The sequence below is a fragment of the Brachyistius frenatus genome, unplaced genomic scaffold (assembly GCF_029030835.1).
Source record: "Brachyistius frenatus isolate BFR_SWC_R1_liver_20210118 unplaced genomic scaffold, ASM2903083v1 Contig_35, whole genome shotgun sequence".
In the NCBI taxonomy this organism is placed as follows: domain Eukaryota; kingdom Metazoa; phylum Chordata; class Actinopteri; family Embiotocidae; genus Brachyistius; species Brachyistius frenatus.
The window spans coordinates 1,015,349-1,039,005 of record NW_027210634.1 but is presented as its reverse complement, the minus strand read 5'-3'; the positions used below and the strand labels follow the sequence as shown (position 1 = coordinate 1,039,005).

The 23,657-nt window shown below is 43.5% G+C and overlaps 1 protein-coding gene across 1 annotated transcript in view; it reads left to right on the top strand.

Moving 5' to 3' along the window:
• The window catches only part of col5a1 (procollagen, type V, alpha 1), a 78,490-nt gene that overhangs the window by 7,694 nt on the left and 47,139 nt on the right, over positions 1-23,657 (top strand). Inside the window, exons 2-4 of the mRNA XM_069700797.1 lie at positions 10,489-10,656; positions 16,435-16,648; positions 17,533-17,695. Coding sequence (XP_069556898.1) covers positions 10,489-10,656; positions 16,435-16,648; positions 17,533-17,695 — 545 coding nt within the window. The remainder of the gene's footprint in view (positions 1-10,488; positions 10,657-16,434; positions 16,649-17,532; positions 17,696-23,657) is intronic.

The window sequence follows — 23,657 nt, the reverse complement described above, 5'->3', positions numbered from 1 at the left end:
TTGATGAATGACTGCAGCTCGGGCGCGTTATTCAGCGGTACACGAGATGGCAAACTTTTCAATTACACCGTGTCATATCACTACTGCAAGAACTATGATTGATACCCGAAGTATTCCTATTGTTTTTCTGTCACCCCCTTTTCACATCTCGCTGAATTACCTTTTAAAATCGTCCCTTCCTCCCGCTTTGATTTCTTTCATCCTTCAGACATCGTTGACAAGATGGTTTGTGCATCTTGAAGCGATGCTGCTTTTGATGCATGACTTACATTCGCATCTTTTATGCCTCATGCTGTCAGTACTCTCACCTCTCTCTGAATATAAACATTACTGGATTTTAATGAGGTGGTTTTATGCTTTTAGATGCATAAAAAAAAAAATAAGCTCGTACATCATCTTTGTTCAAGTACGCTTGTGGCTAGAGTCTATTTTTGCCTTCATTGATGTGTTGGACTGAGTGAGAATATTCCTTTGTAATATTTTTATGGGTCACCGAGTTCAGGATCATGATGATGAAACTCCTTTGTGAGAAAACAGTGGATATCTGGATGGATTCCCATCGTTAGCTAAGAGACACTGCGCCTCAGTGAAGTGCAGGTTTGATAGGCCTCATACCCGTGTGTCAGCACTTGGATACTCCTCAACAATGAGAGAAGCATCATTATTCTGCAGAATTTCATATGTATTAGATTCTGTTTTATTGTTTTGCGTCTGTGTGTGTTGGTGCAGGAGTAATGGTTATCTGTGAAGCTGGCTGAGAGAAAATGACTCTGTAATGTCAGTGCTGCAGGGCCCTCCTTTATCATACATTTCTCAGCAGCCAGCCGTTAAAACCGTATCTCCTCTTGGAGAGGCAGAGTGAGGGAAAGGCTTCATTGCAGGAAAAAAATAAGATAAAACAGGCAGTTGGAAATAAAGTTGCTAATGGAGATTCCAAACAAAATAAAACCGAACAAAGCTGGTGAGGAGGAAGAGGACGCCTGAGCCACACAGACGGTGTAGATAAAAAAAATAAAAATCAATCGAATAAAAAATAAAGCAGATATAACAGTGATCACACATGCGCCTCAGAAGTGCCAGTCCTGTGCTTTTCTCTGTGTAAAATGAGCCCTCAGAGGTGCACCGTGGAGTCACTTTTTCCATCTTAGTTTGTGGTGGACGGCAGACGACGATTTATCTTCGCTGCTGTGAGCTGCAGTGCGGAGACAGTGAAGTAAACCATCTGGTATTCCCACTGCTAAAGCAATAAGAGTCCGTCTAAAGCCCTGAGCCTCAGAGTACACAGGAGAAGCTCTGGTCAGAAAAACTCTCTGCTCTCCGATCAAGAGGCAGTGGGGGTTTACGTCTGAGCGTCTCACGCCGAACGTCTGAACGAGTCGATTAAGAGCAGGGAACTGAACGCGGTCGGTGTACAAACAGAAAGATCTCGCTCCTCTCATTTCCTCCCCGCTGCTTGTTCCACGTGCAGCCTTCGAGCGCAGGTCACTGGGTCAGTGTCCTGAAACGTCTGGAGTGAAGCTGTGCCGACTGAACGAAACTTAACCGACGGTGGCATGAGAAGTAATTTGCGGACTTCGTTTTTGCTGGTGCTGGTGTAAAACGCTGGCCTCAGATGACTTTGAGAGTCAAGAGTGTCATGATCTTGACACACGCCTTATTCTGGCTGGTATTTATACTCCATTTTTATTTAAAACAAAGCAGCTGGCAGCCCGACGACTGCTATCGCTAATACTACTGCACGTAAAGATAGACTGCGCAACTTTTGCTGAACTACGTCGCTGTAGTGGACGTGCAGAAGAGTCGTCAAGTTGTTGAACTTTTTCAGGAATATCAATTTAATGTTTGCTAACATTAGTTACCATTAACTACTGGTCAAATCAGACCATGTAATACTAGCAGCAAAAAAAAAAAAAGCTGTGTACTAAATACCTATTTTTAAGAGACAGAATGTGTTAATTGTTCTTTAAAAAGTAACTTAATCTCACTTTAAACTATCTCTGTGAGCCCTGACTAAAAATAAATGTTCCGTTTTTGAGCTTTAATTTCCAGCTTGTCTTCATAAATAAAACCATGTAAAATCACCCTGCAGCTCTTGGTAGAATTTTACAACCGTTTATACTGAAATACACTTTTTACTTACACCCGCATCATTCACATTCGTACACCGTTCTAGCTTTGTTCTTATCTGGAGGATTGTGCACGCGTCAGTTTTGTACATGTTGGTGCAACTTGAACTTTGGTTTAAGCCTCGCTCCGAAGTGTTTTGAGAAGCTGTGGTTGCCAAGAAATCTGTCTGACAGTGGTTTTAGTAGATTTAATTAACTGAGGTGTGGAGGGATGCGTGATCGCCTACCACCGTGCTTACTCTCATTCAGATATGTGCTCGTGTTAGTTTACTTACATGTTGCACATCTGCAGTAAAGCGTGTCCGTGCATTGTAATGTGCTCAATGTAGCATAATGCCTTATGATTCCCATGTCTGGTCACATGACAACCAGAAGTAACAACTTTAGGTCAGTGCTTAAGTATTTTGCAGGAGTTGTGTTTTAATCAAGGCTTTCTTGACGTGTTTTATAGCACACTTAATTAAAGTTGAGGCACTTTAATGAGATCAAATGCGAACCTTTGAGAAGAAAGATCAGAGGAGCTATTGCACACAGCAGATGTCACATGTTTAAAGACTTTTGAGTCCGGATCTAAACAATTTCCAGGAGAAACCTTTGTAACTTTTTGCTGAACATCTGCTACAGTGGCTTCGATGTCAAGTACGGGATAACAATAAATGATTTATAACTGTAACAGAAGAGTCAGTTACATGGCGATACCTGTTTTTAGTTTGTGAATATTGGCTAACATTACCCAGCATGAGGCATTGGTCATACTAGATCAAACAATAATAAAACTGCTGAGTGTTTTAAATCGAGCAAAAAGTGCTTTTTATTTGTTATGAGTTCCCCTTTTAATTTGAAAGAGTAAAAATGTCTTACATCACCTTTTAAAAGTTACATAGTCTTGCTTTAAGTAATTAAAGTCGGGGGGTCTTAATTGCAACCTGTTGTACTCACAGTGAGGCTCCAGCTTCACAAGAGTTGGCTTCAAGTTTTATAACAGAATCAGGTGAAAAAAAAAAAGAAGACTCACACCCTCCCTCATCTGTGATGCCCTCTAGGAGGGGGAAGTCTCTCATTGGGCATTCTTGTTTTCAGCTGTGCCGGTTTCCAAGAGAGGCAGGGTCCTCTTTATGGCTGCTAATTACTCCTTGTCCTCAGCGCCAGGTCAAGCATGTGCCTGGAGAGTTAGGCCTCACTTCAGGAAGGGCCGGAGGAGGAGGATAGGGGGCAGTGAAAAAGTGGAAGAATGTTAATCCCCCTGACCCCCCCACCCACTCCATGAAAAAAATCCTAATTCACTGGTCCGGCACCCCTCCTCCTGTCAAACGAAATGGTGCCGTCTAGAGTAAGTGTTGCTGCAGAGCCGGTGTGTGTATATGTATGTGTGCATCTGCGGATATAGAGAGTAGATGGGTATTTAGGGGAATGGGATCCACCACAGTCTTGGCACTGAGCCGAAAGCGGGATTATGAATCTGGCACTTGAGCTACTGTTCACATAAAGCGAGAAAAAAGGTAGAAAGAGTCGTCAGGTAGGGAGGGGAAGATATTTATACAAGCACATCACGCCTCCTTTTTTTTGCAACGCTGTTGTGATGTCATGTTTCACCACTTAAACAATATTTTTTTTATGAATTAATTATCCTTTACTATCCCGCAACCTCATTCAACCCATGTCTGACAAACAAACCTATAAAAGGCTGAAAACAGAGTTAACCGCTCCGTTTAGCGCGTCACATCAAAGATTCAGCACTTTTCGGACTAGTTTGTACAGTTAATTTACGCGTTTTTCCAGTGCAAATTAATGGGGAATAGCCGACTGTCGGGGAAGCAGTGGATACACCATCCATCTTTCACAATAAAAGGGTTTGGAAAATTAAAGCTTCATCGCAAGAAATAGGTTTGTGCAAGTTGGACGTTGCAGTTACACCAAGATGAATGACTCCTATGTGAATCCTATTAGCCGTTAAATTAATTTACACTGTCTTGTAGCTATGATGCTATGATGCTATTTATTTGCGTACAGCAGAGGCCCTGTGGTTAATCGAAGCATTGCATACATCTGGAATAGTGCGTCAGTGTGTTGATGAAAGCAATGTGTACGGATGAACAGCTCAGCATTGCGTAACACACCTGTCAGTCCACTAGAGGATACCGTGTCAGTGTGACGTTTTGCCTCGCCTGGGCGTGGAAAGTACGTATGATCGGGTTTAAAGGAGGTCATGTGACAAAGTACGAAAGCGCTAAAGTCTGATGGTGTGTTCAGACCAAACGCGAAGCGAATTGTTCCCACGACAATGGAAGTTGGTTCGGTGTGGTTGCATTGATCAATGCCACAACTTTCTCCTAGGAGACCGGGGTTCGAGTTCAAGAAAGAAAGCAACGTAGATTTCTCAAAAACATATTTTCCTAAGCCTAACCACGTGGTTTTTCATACCGAGACGAAGCAAAGCGTGACACTGACGCGGTATGCTGTAGTGGACGTACGGGTTTATTACACACTTTGGCGTGTAAGGTGAACGATGAGAAGCAAAGGAAAATAGCTATTTTTCTATTTACACATTTGCGAAGAGGACTAAAGCTTAAAGGGTGTACTGCATTCACCGTGTCGCATTCACTCGCATGAAAGTAGGCGAAGGTGGACAGAGCCGACCGGCCGTGACCAAATGTACACAGAACCGTGTCATGTAAACAGTTTCTGTGTACGTATGGAGAACCTGCCTCTTGGATGTGACGGCCTGCGGTCAGAGGGAGAAGTGTTTTTAGCGTCGGGTGCCAGAGGTGTTGGTCCCTCGAGGGAACTGCCATGCTAAGTGGGTAAACATCTCATTTTAACAAGGTGGGATTGAGAGCCATACCTGTGGCCGAGGATGTGGTCAGGACAGCTTCCGCTAGAAGGTCGAGTGCCGGTGACAGAAATCCATGAATGAAGGTGTGTGAGAATATGTCGACCGGGGCGATAATGTTTGCAAGTGTAACTCTCTGAAGTGCCTGAGGGAAAAGGTTGTGGATTTTTCTTTTCTTTTTTTCCCCTCCTTGCATCAGGCGGATCAGTACTTTATTGGACAAGACATTTGCTCTTTCACAGTTGGGTTTCCTGCAGGTCTTTTATTTTGTTGTTGGATTCCTGACAGAGCTATACTGTATTACGCTTTCCTTTCGCCTTCCGCTTTTCTTGCATGCAGTTTATCGGCCGTCTCCACTTGGCACACCTTCAGGTGACCTAGCCCTGTGGTCGCTTTTAGATCCAAGCGGATCTAAAACCTTGGATGAAGGATAGGATTTCTCATGAGGATAAAAGGAAACTGGAAAAAAATGGAAATGAGAAAGTGGAACAATTTGATCATATTAGAGAATGACTGATGGATGAAAAGAGTGTTTAACAGGTACGGAAGTACCGGTGTCCCGATGACAGTTGTTTCCTTCCCCTAAAGCTGCTGATCTCTCCTGGGATTTGATGGTGTCAGTGTGGATTAGCTGAAGCAACAATCCTCGGCAGGGGTCATGACACAGTTAGCATCGACTGGATGCTCCTTACAACCCTCCCCCCTGTTTTCGTCCCCTGTGGTGCCGAGCTGGATGTGATTATGATGTTATTGTTGTTATTATGACTGCCATTTTGTTGTCATGCAATTGTGAGCGTAGGCTTTTGTAGCCCAAAGGTACCTTGTCAAATCACGTATCAATATTTGTGTGTTATTGTGATCTGTAAACTTAATAAAATGTCCGTAGCCTGTAGGAAGCATCTAATAAGCCGTGGTAGTTTGCTTTCAGCTTCATTTGTTTGTGTTCTTGTGTAAAAGACAGACCTTAGACATGAGTGGAAAAATGTGACAGCATTACAAAGACCTGTCCAAACAAAGCAATGCTGAAAGTAGAAGGACACTCGGAGAGCGCAGACATCTGCCAAGACCAATGCAATATGCAAATCTACAACCACAATGTACACTATATGTGGCTGGATATATGAATAAATCCACTACAATTATGTCAAAGTACAATCATGCTTAGCTGAAGCCTCGCATCTCAGCTGGTATAACGGCTCCGGCTCTGAAAACACGGATCCAGAGGACTGCATAACGTCTTCTAATGTCTGAGCAAGTATATCCCAGAGGATTACTGATACCTATGAAATGTGGATAATGATGTGAAGTCTTTTTATAGCCTATATATATATATATATATATATATATATATATATAGCTATAGGTAAAGTCTAGCCTATGTTTTGTCACTATGGTACTTTGCTACCATCGACTGGATTTGCAATTCAATTTTATTTGTATTGTGCCGAATCCCAAAGCAAGTCATTTCAGCTCATTTTACATAGGAGGGTCAAGACATTGCAGTATTTTGGAGAGAAACCCAACAGTTCAACAATTCCCGCAGTAGTAAGCATTTTAACAGGAAGAGGGCTCCAACAAAACCCGAGCAGGGGCGGCGAGCTGCCTTGACTGGTTACCGCAGGCTCCCTTCGTACTGTCACCCACCCGGCCTGGCTTCCCGGCTGCTCGGGACCTGCTGGGGCTAAGTGGGGTTGGCCAACACCAGCAACCCAACCCAACAGCTCCCACGGCTTGATTCCATGGCTAACGAATTGTTTTCTATGGTGCGGTCAGCCTCGCCGCCACTGCTTAACAAATGGTATATTTACTACAAATACCACTGTCGTTAAAGAAGGCAGATAATAAACTAAACATTTGACGCACTAAGTACTAGAAAGATGTAGAAACAAAGGCAGAGAAAGAAGCCAACGCTAACGGCTAAGCTGGCAGACTTAAAATAGCACGTTAAGTATAAGATTAAAAAGAAATTCTACAACAGAGGAGCTTGAGTGGAGCAAATATTTTACAATTTCAAAAATTAGCCACAGTATAGACAGATTTAGTGTTGGTGAGCAAAGATATACAGCAAGAGCTAAGATAAATGAAAGAACAGCGGCATAGCGCAGTGCGCTGGCAACGGGGAGTGATACAACAGGTTTCTTGCGACGTCAGACGTCACACAAAGGATCCAGAACACGTATGACCAAATGCCGTAACTTGTGATGTTAATAAAAATTTAAAAAAATATCTTGAATCTGACCTGTGATTCAGATCCGCTCTAAAATGTAATGGCTTCTTCGTTGGCCAACGCTACACCCTTCCACCAAGTTTCATGAAAATCGAGCGCGTCATTTTTCCACAATCCTGCTGACAGACGGACAAACAAATCGCACCAAAAACATCTAATGTCGTGGCGTACCATGAAATACTCTACATCTATACGAGTATAGTAGAGACACGAGAGGTTTTTTTTTTGTTGATCTGTCACCACCGGAGTCTATAGCAGTCAGGCACAGTCCGAATAAGGAAATGTGGAGACCGTGTGTGGTCGGTGGAGACTACAGTACATGTAGAATTTTAACACTGGAGGCCGGCTGGTTATAACGGTCTGAGAGTCAAAGACATTACGCCACCACCTGAACATCACTATCAGGTTGTACGACGGTCGCCTAGTTTTAATCTGACCACAGAGACAGTCGTCCCTGTGTAACTGTAACAGTTATTTCCAGCCGTTGTATGGACCGTCTCTGATCAATTGATCTATCTCTTAATCTGTGCTGTCGGACGTTTGCAGATTAGAGGGAATGACTGTTAAAGCAGACTGTTGTGGTTTTCACAGTGAATATCTGTGGCTGTCTGAGAAAAGGGCCCAAAACGGAGATTTGCCTTTGGTCAACCATGATCCTTGTTAAAAAATGGAATTAAAAGGAAAACACTTCGTGTGCCAGTTCACGTGTCACTTTGCTCATATATTAGAAGCTTGGAGACGGTCGCTGTCTGCGTGTTTTTCATAGAAACAAATAATAAAGAGACTTCAGCTGGATTTTGTGATTACTTGATAATGATTGCTTCATCAAGCAATACAATAGATGCTAAATTTATGCAGTAGATTTACAAACTTTTGCATAATATAGAGCAAGTTCTGGACTGCAAGAGTGCAGTAGGAGTTACATACCTAGATATTGATGGGAAATGAAGAACTTTGCTATTAAAAATGTAGGAATCATTTTCTAATAATTGTATTGTCGGTCACAGATAGTTGGAGTTTGAAACTTTTGCCAACTGACCGGACAACCTCTACTGAACTTCAAAATGTTTGGTAAAGGTATTTTACATATAATTTTATCATTATAAATACTTTTAATAAGCAGTCAAATTTTTGTCGCAGGTAAATACGACATTTAAATACTTTTAATTATTTCTAACATCATCCTATTTTTTCGAAGAGATCATATCTGTATAAAAAAGCCATCTCAGAATCATTTTGATGGTTTGACGGGTAATAATCATTTGATTTCTGTCTCTTTCCCCTGAATCCGAGTCACGTGATCTCTCATGACCTGCCAGACCAATAAGTGATAACGATGTAGAACACAGATAGGAGAGTAAAGATAGATGAATCGGGTCCGTTCGTGACAGTGGTACATTTCCCACCGGTTGACAGCGCAACGTGTCATTACGGTGCCGCAGAGCTCTGGGAGTCAGCCTCATTAAACGAACCTCTGTCATCATGGTGAATGATAGACATTTTCTGGCTGCTGGGTGGGTTCGTGTCTGTCGCTTCATTGTGAGCTGATGACAGACAAAGCTGCCTTTTTGTTTAGACTCTTCAACTTCTTTAGAAGCTGACATTTTGCAGTACGGGCCTGACAGCAGGAAAATGAGCGCGGGTATCTTTGTGCGCGAAGGATGGACGAGGAAAAAAAAAAAAAAGAACAGATGGGTGTGGTTGATTGGAATAATAGATTTCTTTCAGATGAGCTGCTTTTTGCAGATCCATATGCCGCTACCTAGTATGACCGCCAATGAAACTATCACACACCAACGTTACCAGACTCAGATTTCCCATTTTCTCTTCCCAAAAAACTAAAAACTACATATTAAATATTCTCCGTTTTCTTGAGTCTTTCTGCAACATGCAGTCAGACTTCAGTGGGCGCGGAAGGTTTTTTTTTCTTCTCACAATTACTGTGCAGCTGTGGAGGAACACGTGCAGCCAAAGTGTTCTTAAATGGAAACCTCTGTTAGAGATTCTTTTTTTTTTTTTTTTTTTTTTAAATTGATCTGTGCTACACGTGACTCATTTGTAATGACATCCAGCTGGAGGCTGTTGCGAGGAAACGCAGACTGCATTAAAAAACACTATTTCCGATCTGCCCGCTCACCTTTCCACCTTCCTTTTAGCAGCCCTTTCACTCTAAGATGGATGGAAGCTATTGAAAGCTGCTCTTTTTTTAAAAAATTTTTTTTTTTTTAAACAGTGTGTGTGGTCTTTATAGCCTGACACAAGGACTGCTTCACCTGTGTGTGGGTTATGTGTGCGTGCTTTTAATTCGGGTTGCCTTTTTAACACAAAAAACAAAATGCATCCAGCGGAATATAACGGCACGCTTTCTTTTGTTGCATTTCTTAAAACTCCGGTGCCATAAAATCCTTGTGTTTAGTTTGTCTCCTCACTTTAGTGTTTGTCCTCCTTTAAAACAACCCCAATCCCAATGTGACTGTCCCTACAGACAAGACCCGGTGTCCCTTTTCTGTCCAGACCTCCGCTCGGGCAAAGGCTAGACGCTAACGTGTGTCATTGTGTGCAACTCGCTGTGTGTGTGTGTGTGTGTGTGTGTGTGTGTGTGTGTGTGTGTGTGTGTGTGTGTGTGTGTGTGTGTGTGTGTGTGTGTGTGTGCATCTGGCTGCAGGAACAGCTGTTTGTCCTGGGTGGTTTTGGCCTGTGAGAGGTGCGGTCCAGGGTCAAACGCCATGTCACATTGTTCTGACCCAGTGTACTCCTGCGGTGGCCCCGGCTACAGCTGGGACGAGCGGCCCCGAGAGTGTGCTAATTGCACGGTTGTGGTCGGAGGGGGAGGCAGCGGTGGATTTAGCGTGGCAGGAAAGTGGATGGACGCGTGGGTTTTGTCGGGTTTTTTTGGTGCAAGTGCAACCCGTGATCATGGGGATCTATAAACGGGCACATCTCTGTTTAGCGCCTGAGTGGATAACAGAAATCTTCTCTGAACCGCAGCAGTGGAGGCTCCTGCGGAGTAACTGCTGCTTCTGAGTCAGCAGAAGACAGAAAATAGAAGGAATGGGAAAAGTTGTTTTGCCATAATTAAGGCTTGCTTAATATGCAAAACGTTTGCTTTGTTTGTACAACGGCTCCATCTATATCTGTGATGCACAAACAGTGTGACTGTAAATGTTGCCGTGCGTGCTTCTCTGTGTGTCTTCACATGTCATATATATACTGTATATATCAAAGCGTCATTTCAACCAATAAAATAAAAAAATTTAAAAAAAATCTAACATTTTTTTCTCTATGCCTCTTTTTCTTCTCTACAGCGGAACCAGAAGACCTCTTGAAGATTTTAGATTTTCACAGTTTACCTGAGGGTGTTACAAAAACAACGGGTTTCTGCTCACATCGGAGGTCAACACAAGGACCCGATGTGGCTTACCGAGTATCCAAAGACGCCCAGCTCAGTGCCCCCACCAAACAGCTGTACACAGGTGAGCATCTGCCTCCATTCACTGGATCTTTTCTACATCCGAGAACTTCTTCAGACATCACACAAAAGCCATTTATAATCACATTTTTCCCATACTACACTTCAGCTTAGCCACTACAGGTGTCGTGTCCTTTAACTCGCCCTGCGGTCTCGCCATCTGGTCGTCCTTCGTGAACTTTCACCCCGGCCTCACAGTAAACGGCAGATATAATGTTTTTACATGGCTGGAGAGCATTTTGTATTTGCTCCCACCTACTCTGTTCCTTTCTTTCCACCTCCAGGTTGCACTTTCATTGGCTCCCATAACATTTATCATTTATATCAACTCTACCTTGAGTTTATAGGACTTTAGGCCCGGGCTGTTTAATCCTTCGGCTCCCCATGTGCAGTATGTCTCCATTTTTTACTGTAGGACTTGTAAAGATGTTTTTTTTGGTGACAGAGTTCATTTTGCAGCATTAAAATGTTGTAGAAATACAATAAGATTGTAGAAATGAAGACACCCACCAGATCCCTGTAATATTTGATGTAGTAGGAGGAGCTGGACGATGGAAAGGCAGTGGAAATAGGGGAGGGAAGTCTGGGGTTCCACTTCTGCCTTGTTCTATTGTGCTGACGTGGCTCTGAGTTCCTGCTCTGTGGTGCGCTGCACTAGTACTCTCCTCTCTCTCTTTCTCTCCTCCCTCTCCAGGAGTCCTTACTTGCCTTTCTCCCTCCTTCTGCTTTTATTTTCCCTCCAGCGTCATCATTTTTCCCTTCTATTATTCCTCCCAGACTGCCGTGTCTCGGAGTCACTGCTTTTCTTTTTTTTTTTCTTCTTTTGTATAACTTCTGTCTAGTGAGACAAGCTATACTCCCTTATCTTGTTTTTTTTGTTTTTTTTTTTACATGAGAAAGCCATAATTTTGTGAACCAGACAACCAATTTCAGAAAATGACTGTGCCTTTTTACTGCAGCATGCATACAGATAAAAAAATAAATAAAAAAAAGCTGCAGTGAGACATAATCACACTTCCACAAAGAATGAGCTTCCACAAAGTTCAGATTGGATGACAGCCCCGTCCTCTCAGACATTACACTGGCCTTCAGCGGACCTTTGATCTGTGCCACGGCTCTTCCTTCGGGGCTTCAAGCACATAGAGCCACCGAGGGCTCCTGTGTCCCGCATGCTCTCACACGCTACCCCAATCAAACAAACACCGTTCACTTTGATGCTCTTATGACAGCGCGGCGCCCAATCCGAGTTTCTGTTTAAGACCCACACGCTGTAATTACCCACACGCTCCTCTGGATCATCCAAAATAACAGTCTACATAAAACAAAAAAAAAACAGCCGGTGGAGTTGGGAGCCGGCACCGCGGCGGTCTCAAGGTGCAAACGGAATAAACTAACTGTCTGTGGACTTCAGGAGCTTTAAAATCCGCCTGCAGCGTTTGTGATGTGGCCCCCGTACAGCTAATATATTCCAGAAGGCAGCTAAACTTCTGACATCATTTTATCCATTTCTTTTTTTTTTTTTCCCCCCCTTTTAACTAACTTTGCTACTGAGTTATGACTTTGGCCCGAAGCCCGGAGGTGCTATTTCCTTAAATGATCAACGCAGCATCCTGATGCCAGAAGGCTAAAAAGAAAAAAAAAAAAGAGTCACATATAGGAAAAACGAAGGCAGACAAACGCGCTCGTTTTGTTTCGACTACATTGTTATTAATAAAAAAAATAAACGGAGTAGCGAGTGATTGGGAACACTCTGGCCCGTGACCCCGTAACCACAGACAGTCTGTGATGATGTGCTGGAAAAGAACGAGTGCAGACATGCAATCATTAGGCAAACATGTGGAAGAGATGATTCATCTGAAAGCTCTGCGGCTCTGAAAACAGAGGAGACCTTTCTTACCTTCATGGTGTGAACAAGAAGTGAAGGAAAAAAGAAAAACCCCAATGAAACGTGTCTGCTCGCTTTTACTTTTACTTGTCCTCGTCCTGTGACTCTGTCCGGATCCACATACATCAAGGTCAAACGTATCGGCAGAGAAATTTAAATTCAAACTGACATAAATCTCTTTATCGTTTTATGTCCAGTTTTTTTTCTTCACTTCCCGTCAGTGTTTATTTGCCGTAATGGAAGGTAGCCAATAAACAGCGAGGAAGAAAAAAATAAATAATGCAGCAGCTCTCACTGTGTCTTTGAACGGGGCTAGCTTTAACTTTGCGTGTCCACTTGGGATCTGAGCTGCTGCGGCCAGATGGCACTGGACATTCAGTTTGGGGGCTTCTGCTGCAGCGTGCAGCGGATTTAAAATAACCAAACTGAGATCGCAAGCCGTAAAAGTAATACTATTAGCTAACACAGCTCATGAGGGACATAACTTTATGTAGAATTGTAGAAAATATCTTCATTTTACAGGCAGCGTACCATTTAATTTGAACAAAAAAACTAGCTTGTTATCGTGTTAATCGCTATTAAATTGAGACTTTAAAGACGCACAACATCCGAGAAGGCAGTTTTTCATATGATAATTATTAGTAGAGACGGTTTTATTCAATACAAACCACAAAGATGTAATTAACCAGTGATTATGGGATGACATTTGGCAGATTCTGCTGATATCCATTAACCAGTCATTAATTATTACATCTATTATAGCTGATATAGATAACCAGCAGTTCACTTGTCATGTCTTTGTGGTATACATTTTTTTTTTTTAAGTATTTTGACATCTCAGTTTTGTCTTATGTAAGATGAAACTTTTCACCCTGTTGCCTTCAGGAAATGTGAGGTGAGGACACGTTTAATGACCCCAGAGGAAGGAAGTAATAACAGATCACAGGTGGATCGTAGATAATAAGTTGCTTCTCTTGTTGATGTTTCCTAAAATTGTATGTCTTTTGCACATAAATGAAGTGAGCTGCTCACACAGCAAAAGCAAAACAGAACTGTGTGTTTTACTTAAGGATGAAAAAAAAAAAAAAATCCTACTTCTCTCCGTTTCATATCTCAGGCTGCTTTTAAGCCGCAGACGTCTGAGATGTTATTTGGGAACCTCTAAGTCCAAACTTTCCATTAGAGCCACTTAAGAGTTGGGCCACTTGTCGTGTCTCTGCAGCCATATGCAGCTCCACAGGAATGCAGCTTGTCTCATACACAAGGAGGGATTTGGACACAGCGATGACTGAGTGACCAATTACAGGACGCAGAGAGTTTCTACCCCATTTACCTGCTTGTATACACAGTGACAGTATAGAGAAAGTGGAGCGCATCAGTCAAAGTGCTGCATAACTCCAGCCCCTTCCTGCTTTTCTTTAGGACTCTGTAGGTTTTGCAGGTGAGGAAGAATAACTGCTTTAACTTGTAAATAATACCTCCCACTATCAGCCCTGATTCTTCTACCACAGACTCGTCCAAGAAAATAAAATAAAAATAATTCTCGAGATATTTTTCGCCTGATTGGCTGGTTCAGATGTCTGAGGTTGCCTTTTTCCCAGGCCTTTTTTATTTATTTTTTTGGGCTGGTGATGCCAGTGTAAATTGCCAGAACTCTCTGGCACCACAGCCTTTTCATTCCCACCATGTCGACACACACACACAAACAAACAAAACACACCCCCTCACACACTAAATGAGCAATGAGGAATATCTCTCATCTGGTGGACTGAAGTAGCAGGTTGAGAGACGCATTCCTGAGAAACCAGAGCTTTTTCTGAACGATCCCCGCCTCCCCTCCTCCTCCCCGTCTTTTCCCACTTTGCTATGCGTGAGGAGGAAGGTAGCTCAGTCCATCTTTTTTTGTTTTGTTTTGTTTCTCTTGCTTCCTTTTGTAGTTTGATAGCCTCTTTCTTTCCCTATCCTTGTCCCATCACTCTGAGGGATGTTCTCTCAGGGCCTCAGGTCCTCGTATAGTAAAGGCATAAATCTGCCGTTACTTTGAGCACTTTAATTTTGAAATTGAGTGCTTTTATTTTGAAATTGAGTTATTCTCATTTCTCCTTCTCCGTCTGTGCCACGGTTTCCCTTTCACCCCTCAGCTGACCTTTCACCCCCTCACAAACAGCCTGTCCCTAAATAGTGCCGAGTCATCGTCTCTGTGACAGACGTGTCTCGCGGCAATAAACGTTTCCCTCATTGTGTTTTTTCTCTGCTATTTCCCACCTTTCTTTTTGTTTCATTTCATATAACCAGCCAGCTAAAGATTTTCGTACACGTCTTCCTCACCTAACTGCTCCAATGTGAAGGAGGCTTTTTGAAGGGCTGTGTCTCTTTCTGCTCTCCGTTTTACACCGTCCCTGGTGAAGCATCTGTCAATTAAAGCAATGTTTCTCATGATGCCAAGCAGAATTCCTGAGGGAGCTCACTGCCAAGGCATGTGCTCTCCACATGATGTGATCTGATGCCTGGCATTAATGGAGAAATGATAGAAAAAAGCAGGAAGGCAAACAGACGTGCAGATGCTGCGGACTGGGTGAAAGAAAACGAGTACGAAAAGAGGGAATGGATGACGAGAGGTGGAAAATGTCTCTTTTCTTCTTTCTTCTTCTTCTTTTTCTCCATCTTCTCCTTCTTCTCCTCTTTCTTCTTCCTTCTCCTCTTCTTCTCTTTCTTTTTTTTTATTTCTTCTCTTCTCCTTCTCCTCCTCCTCCTCCTTCTTCTTCCCCATAGTTACCACATTGTATCAATTTCCATCCTGTCTCCTTTTTATTCTGAAAATGGTGGCTGGGTTCGGGGGACTTTGATTGGCTGTTAGAGGAGTTTCAAACCCACTGCAGCCACAAACGCTGCCTCTCTCTCTCTTTTCCGGTCGTCTGGAAACTTCTCCTCTGCACAGACTGAACAGCGACAGATCCAAGTGGTTCCTTTGCTTATGTTTAGCATAATCCGCATAGCTTGTTTCTCATAACAATAGTGGCTTTAATGTTTTGTTTTTTTCCCCAAACTAAGCGATCAGAAAGCCCTGCTAGCCTGAAGTGTAGTCTGACCTCCACATTAGTGAGTAACAGTCTCCTCATATAGTGGGAAAGCCCGCCCTCTTTCTGGGGTCCTGAGAACAACCCGCTGAGGGAATTCGTCCGGCAGATGTGTTCCATACTTCTGCAAAATGGAGGAAATAGTGAAGGCTGCATAGCGGAACCGGCCAACACCTCCTTTTTTCACATCTTTCCTGGTGTTTATACCAATATATTGTTGGTATTTCCATTTCCATACGAATCTGTCTTTAATTATTCCTCCTGTAAAAAGTGTTGTTTTTTTTTTTACTCCTCTCCAAGCCATCCTTGGAGAGTCTTAATGTCTGTTAGATCCATCAGCTGTGGGAGGCGAGAGAAGCGGTCGAGGAGGAGTTTCAAGGATAGTTTGACAAAAGTCTCCCAGGATCACATGCTTTTGTCATTATGCTTCTCATCCTGTGCTGCGCTGGAAATGATCCACTTTGTACTTCTTCTTCTTCCAACTTTTCTTTCCTCCACTTTTCAGATGAATCCTATCTTGTTACATCTCCTCCATTCCTCCAAATCTAAACGATCTCTGTCTGTTTTTCTGACATTTCTCCCCCATTCGAAAGCAACAGTGAAAACATTAATCTCCGAAAGATCACAGTCCGTCTCCCAGAATAATAATCCTGAACACAAACCCGACTATTTCATTCCACACGCATGATGATGAACTAACTTCTAACTCTCCGAAAACCTTTTTTTTTCTCTCTCTCTCTCTCTCTCTCTCTCTCTCTCTCTCTCTCTCTCTCTCTCTCTCTCTCTCTCTCTCTCTCTCCCTGTCTGTCCGTCCTGCCAGCTGATGTCTTCCCCGAGGACTTTTCCATCTTGGCCACGGTGAAGCCCAAGAAGGGCAGCCAGTCCTTCCTGTTGTCTGTGTACAACGAGCAGGGCATCCAGCAGCTCGGACTGGAAGTGGGCCGCTCCCCCGTGTTCCTGTACGAGGACCACACAGGCAAACCCAGCCCCGAGGACTACCCGCTCTTCCGAGGAGTCAACCTGGCGGACGGAAAGTATGTGCGCTCGACCGTCACTCGACCGCCGCGCCGCAAATAAACGGGTGTCGGGCTCTGCTTTTTCTGTTTATGCATCTTTCCCCTCTAATCAGGGTCCAGGTGTAAGTTCTATTCAGTTCTATTACAACAGAACGTTACAGCATTACACAGAGGAACCCAAACAGTGCAACAATTCCCACGTAAGATAGGAGGGGGAAAAAAAAACCTCCCCTTTAACCCTCGTGCTGTCCTCGGGTCAAAATGACCCGCAGCTGTGTTCAACCGAGTTCTATTTTATTTCTATATTTTTTATATTTTTTGGGGGGGATCGTTGGTCATCATTCTTTAAAGAAACCCTCACAGCCTCCTTGTCACCAATGATCCCCAAAAATATGAAAATAAAATAGAACTTGGTTGAACACAGCTGCGGGTCATTTTGACCCGAGGACAACACGGGGGGTTGAAAGGGAGACGAACCTCCAACAGAGGGAAGGAAAAACTCCTCTTTTAACAGGAAGAAACCTCCCGACAGAACCGGGCTTCATCCAGGCTTTGACACTAGTTTATTTTTGTCATAGCGGTTTAACAGCACTTGCTAACCTGCTTGCAACATGCTACCTGATCTACTAGTGCTCATTTAATCCTCAACTTCAGCCCCGCGGTCGGCGTGGAGCTCCATTTATATCGCAAAAAGAAAAAAAAAAATAATAGGATTCAACAGCGAAATGAGATCCGATTTCACTTCAAGAAAAACAGAAAGGGGATAATATTTCGAATTCGAAGGGACAAACGCACAAAAGGTGCCCCCCCCCCCTTTTTTTTTTTTAGCCTGTTAGCGCTTCGCCTATCGGGGCAACGTGTAACCCAGTAAGTGTGTGAATTAACTTCGCCTCCCGTTCCAGGTGGCATCGAGTGGCCATCAGTGTGCACAAGCAGACCATCACCCTCATTCTGGACTGTAAAAAGAAGACCACCCAGAAGCTGCTCCGAAGCCCGAGCCCCATCATCGATACCAAAGGAATTATCGTGTTTGGAACTAGAATACTTGATGAAGAAGTCTTTGAGGTAGGCGCTTGCACTGTCACTCCTAATCTGCTTTTATTTGTAATTCGTATACTTGTATTGATTTGCAATTTAACGGACCATTTAGGTGTGTGTGTGTGTGTGTGTGTGTGTGTGTGTGTGTGTGTGTGTGTGTGTGTGTGTGTGTGTGTGTGCGGGATGGTTTGGCGGGTGCCATTTATGCCAGATTCACACTAGCTGTATTTTTGGTCCATTTGCTATCCGTGCACATTTTTGAATCTCTCGTTAAATGCTATTTTCACAAACGTAGCAGCAAAGCAATCTTCTTTCTTTCTTTTCTTTTTTTTTTATTGCCGATACTCGGGGCCAAGTTAAACCAGCCTGACTGAGCCAGATAAAATCTAATTGGATTCTTCATTTAAAGGCAGACGCACATGTGGCTGCGGTGCAAAACGACGGTCATCCTCGATGGTCGTTCCGCGCAACGCGGCGCACGAAATGGGGGACTGTGGTAGTGACCACATCCTCTGTACATGTGTGGATCTGATCCCCCCCTCCGCCCCCTCTCCAACTCCCCCACATCCCCCCAAAGCCTCTGCCACCCACTCACACCCGCACAATCGCAAATCAAAGTTAATTTGAGGTGCTGTATATTCCACATCTTCCACAAAACAACATCATGTCCCCAAATCCTGTTTCCAGTTGTGCTGCATTTGTTTGCAGCGTTTGCATCTGCTTTAAAGTTTTACCTCCACGTGGCGACCACGCAGCGAAACCTATAAGTCAAATTCTTTTATTTCCGTTTCTGTTTTCATCTCTGGATTCTTCACCTGAATCGGCTGCGGCATTTTTGTTCGCAGAGATTTCTAACAAGCAGTTACGTGTTTTAATCATTAGATTAAAGCTTTATTTCTTCCTTTCTCCTCTTTTTAATGCTCATGAAAGCTTTGTGGCGGGAGATTAAAGATTTATGCCCGTCTGACTATAGTGACAGGAAGCCTTTTTGGAGTTTATAATACCTGGAGATCATCGCTAGGGCTCAGAAACTATTTGCTTTACCTTGTGTGGAAAAAGACGAAGAAGAATCCATTTGGACAGTTCCTATAATGGGCTTTTGTGTGGTTCCTAAAACAACCTTTTGTTCGGATATTTTTGCCTCTTAAACATGACCCCTGTGAGGGACACACACACAAACACACACGCACACGCACACACACACACACACACACACACACACACACACACACACACACACACACACACACACACACACACACACACACACACACACACACAAACCGCCACCGCCACCACCAAACAGAGAGCACAAGGCACAAGGAATAGTGTTGTCTTTGTCCCTTCAGAGTTGTGCTTGTTTAAAGGGGGATTAGTCCGTGAGGCTGAGGCCCTCAATAATAATTAGTAACAGAGGCTGACTGATGTGACTGATGCTGAGCCAGCTGACCTTTGACCTTATCGCTGCTCGGCACAGAACAGACCAAAAAGAAAGAAAAATGACATCATCCCTCCCTCCGCAATCCCTAAAGTTAGTCTCCTAAACCATACAGGCGAGATGGATATACGATGGGTTATAAAACTAAAACAAAAGCTTAACTACTCGCCCTCTTTCGCAACCACGAACCAATCACGGCCTTGCAAGCAAAACCAGGTTCCTATATTCCAGCAAAGGCAAGACGTGCTGTACATACATCAATTTTTATGTTATATGAATTGTTAGGGCGGTGAAGTACAACATTGTGTTATATTACACAGACTTTGCTCACATTTCTAGGAAAACTGTGGACTGTGAACTACTCAATAAGGCATAAATAAAGATGCTTTATTCGTACAGTGTGCATGCACGGTACGCGTGCACATTGTGTGTTGTAGCTATTGCTTCCCCCGAATAGCTGCTGGTAAATTCCTCCAAGATGACCGCATTCATCCAGTTGTGACTCTTACTTTTGACGCCCCCTCGAGGTGATACACGAACAACTTTGAAATCTCAGCCGGCCATCAGAGCCGAGGTAACAGTCCGGCGGTAACCGTGGGAACAGACGAGATATTTTTCCGAGGGATGTTTTTAAAATGCCCCCCCGCTGTGTGCGTCTGCCAGTCGGGAGACAGGACAGGCTCCGGCGCTCGCAGAAAATGGAAAATATCCCACATAGTTTCCAAATTATGCTCGGCCTGCGCTCCTTTCCTCCCCTTACTCCCTTTTCTCTCCGCTTTTGAAGTTCAGTCGGATCCTGTGTTGACTTTTAATTTTTTTTTTTTTTTGTTGCCAGAATGAGTTATCACCGAGAAGGGGTCAGCATGAAAACACACACAAAAAAACGTATTCGATTTCCAGTCAATCTCATCAGAAAGACGGAACGTTTTTTTCCACAGTAGATTACATGCCAATTAAAAAAATGTCCTTATAATCACTGATAATCAATAATACAAAGGATTAAGGCGAGAAAATCGGATTTATCACATCGTTGACTTGCAGTAAACGCTTTAAGTAAACGTGCCTTTTCTGTACATCCAGCCGTCAGAAGAGAAGTAGTACTTATACGGTGAGGTGGTTTGTGGTTGGGTTTCTGACAAGGTTTTTGTGGTCACACAGAGACTATCTGCTCCTCTCTAAGTACCATAATGTTGTTTCTTTTTTTCCTCCTTAGCAGCTCGCAGAAGGCGCTTTTTGCCGCGTTTGTTCTCGTGCCAGTGAAGACTATGAAGGAGATTAAAGTGGTGTTTAGGTTGTTTTAAGAGAGCAAGCAGATATTTTAGCTGCTAATCAGTGCTCATCTGCTGCAAATGAAACAGTAGTTACTTTTTTTTTTTTAAATTTTTTTTTTTTTTAATAGAGACTGGGTGACGTTATCTTTAGCAAAGTTCAGCTTGTGACCTCCAGCAGTGACGTTTTTCTGGTGGGTGTCGAAAGCTTGTGTTTTCTTTTCCAGTGTGTTGTTCAGAAGCCAGAGTCCATCAACAAAATGACCCCCCCCCCCCTCCCCGCCCCCACCGAGTTCCCTGTTCACCCTTATTTCCGAGCGTGTTTGCCAAGAAAAACCATCAGTCGATGCCCATCCTTTGGCTCCGAGTGGTGTTCGGGGAAATAAATGTCTGCGGTTGGTCTGAGGGAACACAAGTGGGACCGATGGAGAGCTCGGCCTCCCCGCAAGGGGACGGCGGGTGAACTAAAGTGGCTGAGGTGAAGCTGAAGCAAACACAGCGGCTCCTGTATCAGCCAAAGCAAAGCAAAAGGCCTCCTTATCCTGTATCCTGTTTGCTGATATCAATTTTTTTTTTTTTTTTTTAATCAGAGAAAGACTATAAGATCATATTGAAGGAGATCGGAGGGGAGGGTTTCGGTGTTGAGAAAAAAAAAACATGTCGAGGATTGCGAGGGGAAGCTGGAGCCGCAGGTTCGCAAGCAGAGGAGCCAAAAATTTTGGGTCACACTCTGGAAAGAATGAGGAGCTCTCTCTACCCCGCTGATATCAGCGTTGGAACGGCAGCCCGCATGACATCATTCAGAGGTTTCCTTGGTATCTGCTGATAGGCTGTCGTGGGCTGATGGTGTGAACGGGAGGGGGGAAGGGGTTGGATGTGGGGGCGGGAGGGGTGTGTGTGTGAATGAGTGGTTGACAGGGATGAGGAAAAGACGGAGGTTAAGAGACATACAAGATTAGAGATGGAATATTAAATATGATAAGGCAGTAGTGTGCAAAGCGTTGGGAAGCCTTTAATGGGACCGGGATGAGGGAAGTTGCGGGGCTCCCACAGTGCCGCCAGAGCCAGGAAAAAAGTAGTAAAAAACATGCAACACATGCGCTCGATGCTCGTAATGAGCTTTAATATCCTAATGATCCCTGATGAGTTTTAAACATCCTGTTTCCTCAGCTTCTCTTCGTACTCCCACATGTTTCAGTCATCTAAGGTAAAAGACTTGACAGGATGTTTTATTTTCGCAGAGGACTCTCCAAATACGATTTAAGCCCATTTTGGCTCTGTCTCTACTTCGACAGTTGTTGACTTGGCCTCTGTTTCAGCGTGTTGTTTTTGTTTTGTCTGTTGGTAGCTTCACTCAGGAGGTCTAAAGCTTTTGAATCTGTGGCTCTAATTTTTTTTTTTTTTTTTTTTAGTCCAAATGTACCCGGCTTTAGATTTGTGTTGTAAAACCCGAAATAAAGCCGACAGGGTGTGAAAAAGCAGTAACAGTTCACTCACTGTTTAATGCATGAATAATGGCTTCTCTCCTGGAGCCCCATTTAGAGGAGGCGTGGAAATTTGATGCCCTGCTCGGGCGTTCGCGGTCTCTGTCTGGTGCAAAACATATGAGGGCTGCATTTAAGGCTAATGTTTCCATAAAAACCTGGTACGGTAGATCTGATGTCACATGGACAGAGTTAGTGGTCTTCTAAAAACGTAACAACAATCGTTTATTTAGGTCTCCAGGTGTGTAAAACTGTACAATAGAATACCGTTTAAGGCCCGTCTGTTCATATGTTTTGAATCTCAGCAGTTACGCAAGGTTTCCTACTTCGCTAGTGTCACACAGACTATTTTTCTTGCGCAGACATTACATTGTACGTTGGATTGTTTGCTTATTTCCCCCCCCAAATTTGGACCAAAAAAATGCTCCGGCCAGTGTATTCTGTGTCATTTCCTGTTGTATTCTGACAGGTTTTGTTTTGAAGTTGTGGGTCGTAGCAGGAGTCAGAAGTTTTGTCTTCGAAAACCTCCAAACTGCCCCTTTAAAGTACGATCCACGACGACCGTTATGATTTATTTTTACCATCCTTTTTCTCATTACTTTCGAAGTGCACTGCAGACTCTTATTTAGCTCTTATTTAGAAGTTTGACGGCAGACGATGGTGGCTTATTGACACGCGTCAAACAGTTCAGACTAGTTTAGGAAGTAGGTACCTGAGGCAAGATAACAAGAGTCTCCCTCAGTCATATTACACTCTGCTGGCTGACACCTGAAGCAGTCTAAAATAAGATAAATCCCACCCTCATGGAGGTTGTGATTTTTAAAAAAAAATCTTTGTCATGCTGTTGAACTGTATTGTTTTCTACGCAGAGGTGTTTCTGTTATTTAGCCCACTTTCACTGATATAAATGACGTGGACATAAAACAATAAAAAAAAACAGCTGATAGTTTGAGGCAAAGTAATTCAGCACCATTATTCTTTTAAAACAGTTTTAAGTGTATTTCTTCTGAAGTGTCATGAACAGATGTGTGTGGTTTTCCTGTCAGACTGCAGTTTTCCGACTGATAAAATCGAGTCAGTGGGGGAATCAGTGTACTTGAATTCGATCTCTAGACTCCCTGTGTGAACTGCAGTCTGTCCCAACTGGATTTAGACACGCAAATTAGTCCAGATGTTTCTGCAAAACACGCTACTTTGAGGTATTAGGTCATATTTTATACATAATTATTACAGATTAAATTGGAAATATTTCCAGCTGTGTTTTCCACCGTGTTGGATAAAAACGGACTTCTATCTTGTCCAAGGTGTATGTCAAGCATCAGTGACAGAGCACACTACATTTATACATTTCAGACTAGACCTCAGCAGCCCTGAGGAAGATGGAGTTTCCACCACGGATAACTCATGTCAGATGTTTGTCTTTTCTCCTCCTCATTCCTTCACTGTGTCAGCAGGCCCCGAAGTGTGCCCTCAGCACATTTCATTTTTTTTCAATGTAGATTTCAGCAAATGGCCAAACCAAACACCCAGAATCTACGTGCGCTCCGATTTCCACGAGAAGAAATGGGAAAATGGGGGAAAACGGCTGCCCGCAGTCCCACCGAGACGTGGGATTAAAATCTTATACGTTACAGAGTGTGATGGAGGCAGGGAGGGTTGAAGCGGTGGAGAGGATCTAACCTACAAACAGGGCAGAGGTGAGGGAATGGTTAAGGTGCTGTGTGGAGGATAAGTGGGGTGGCAGACGGGCCTGTTGCTCTTGGCAGCGGCTCTGAGCCTTCAGACTGCACTTTGGTCTG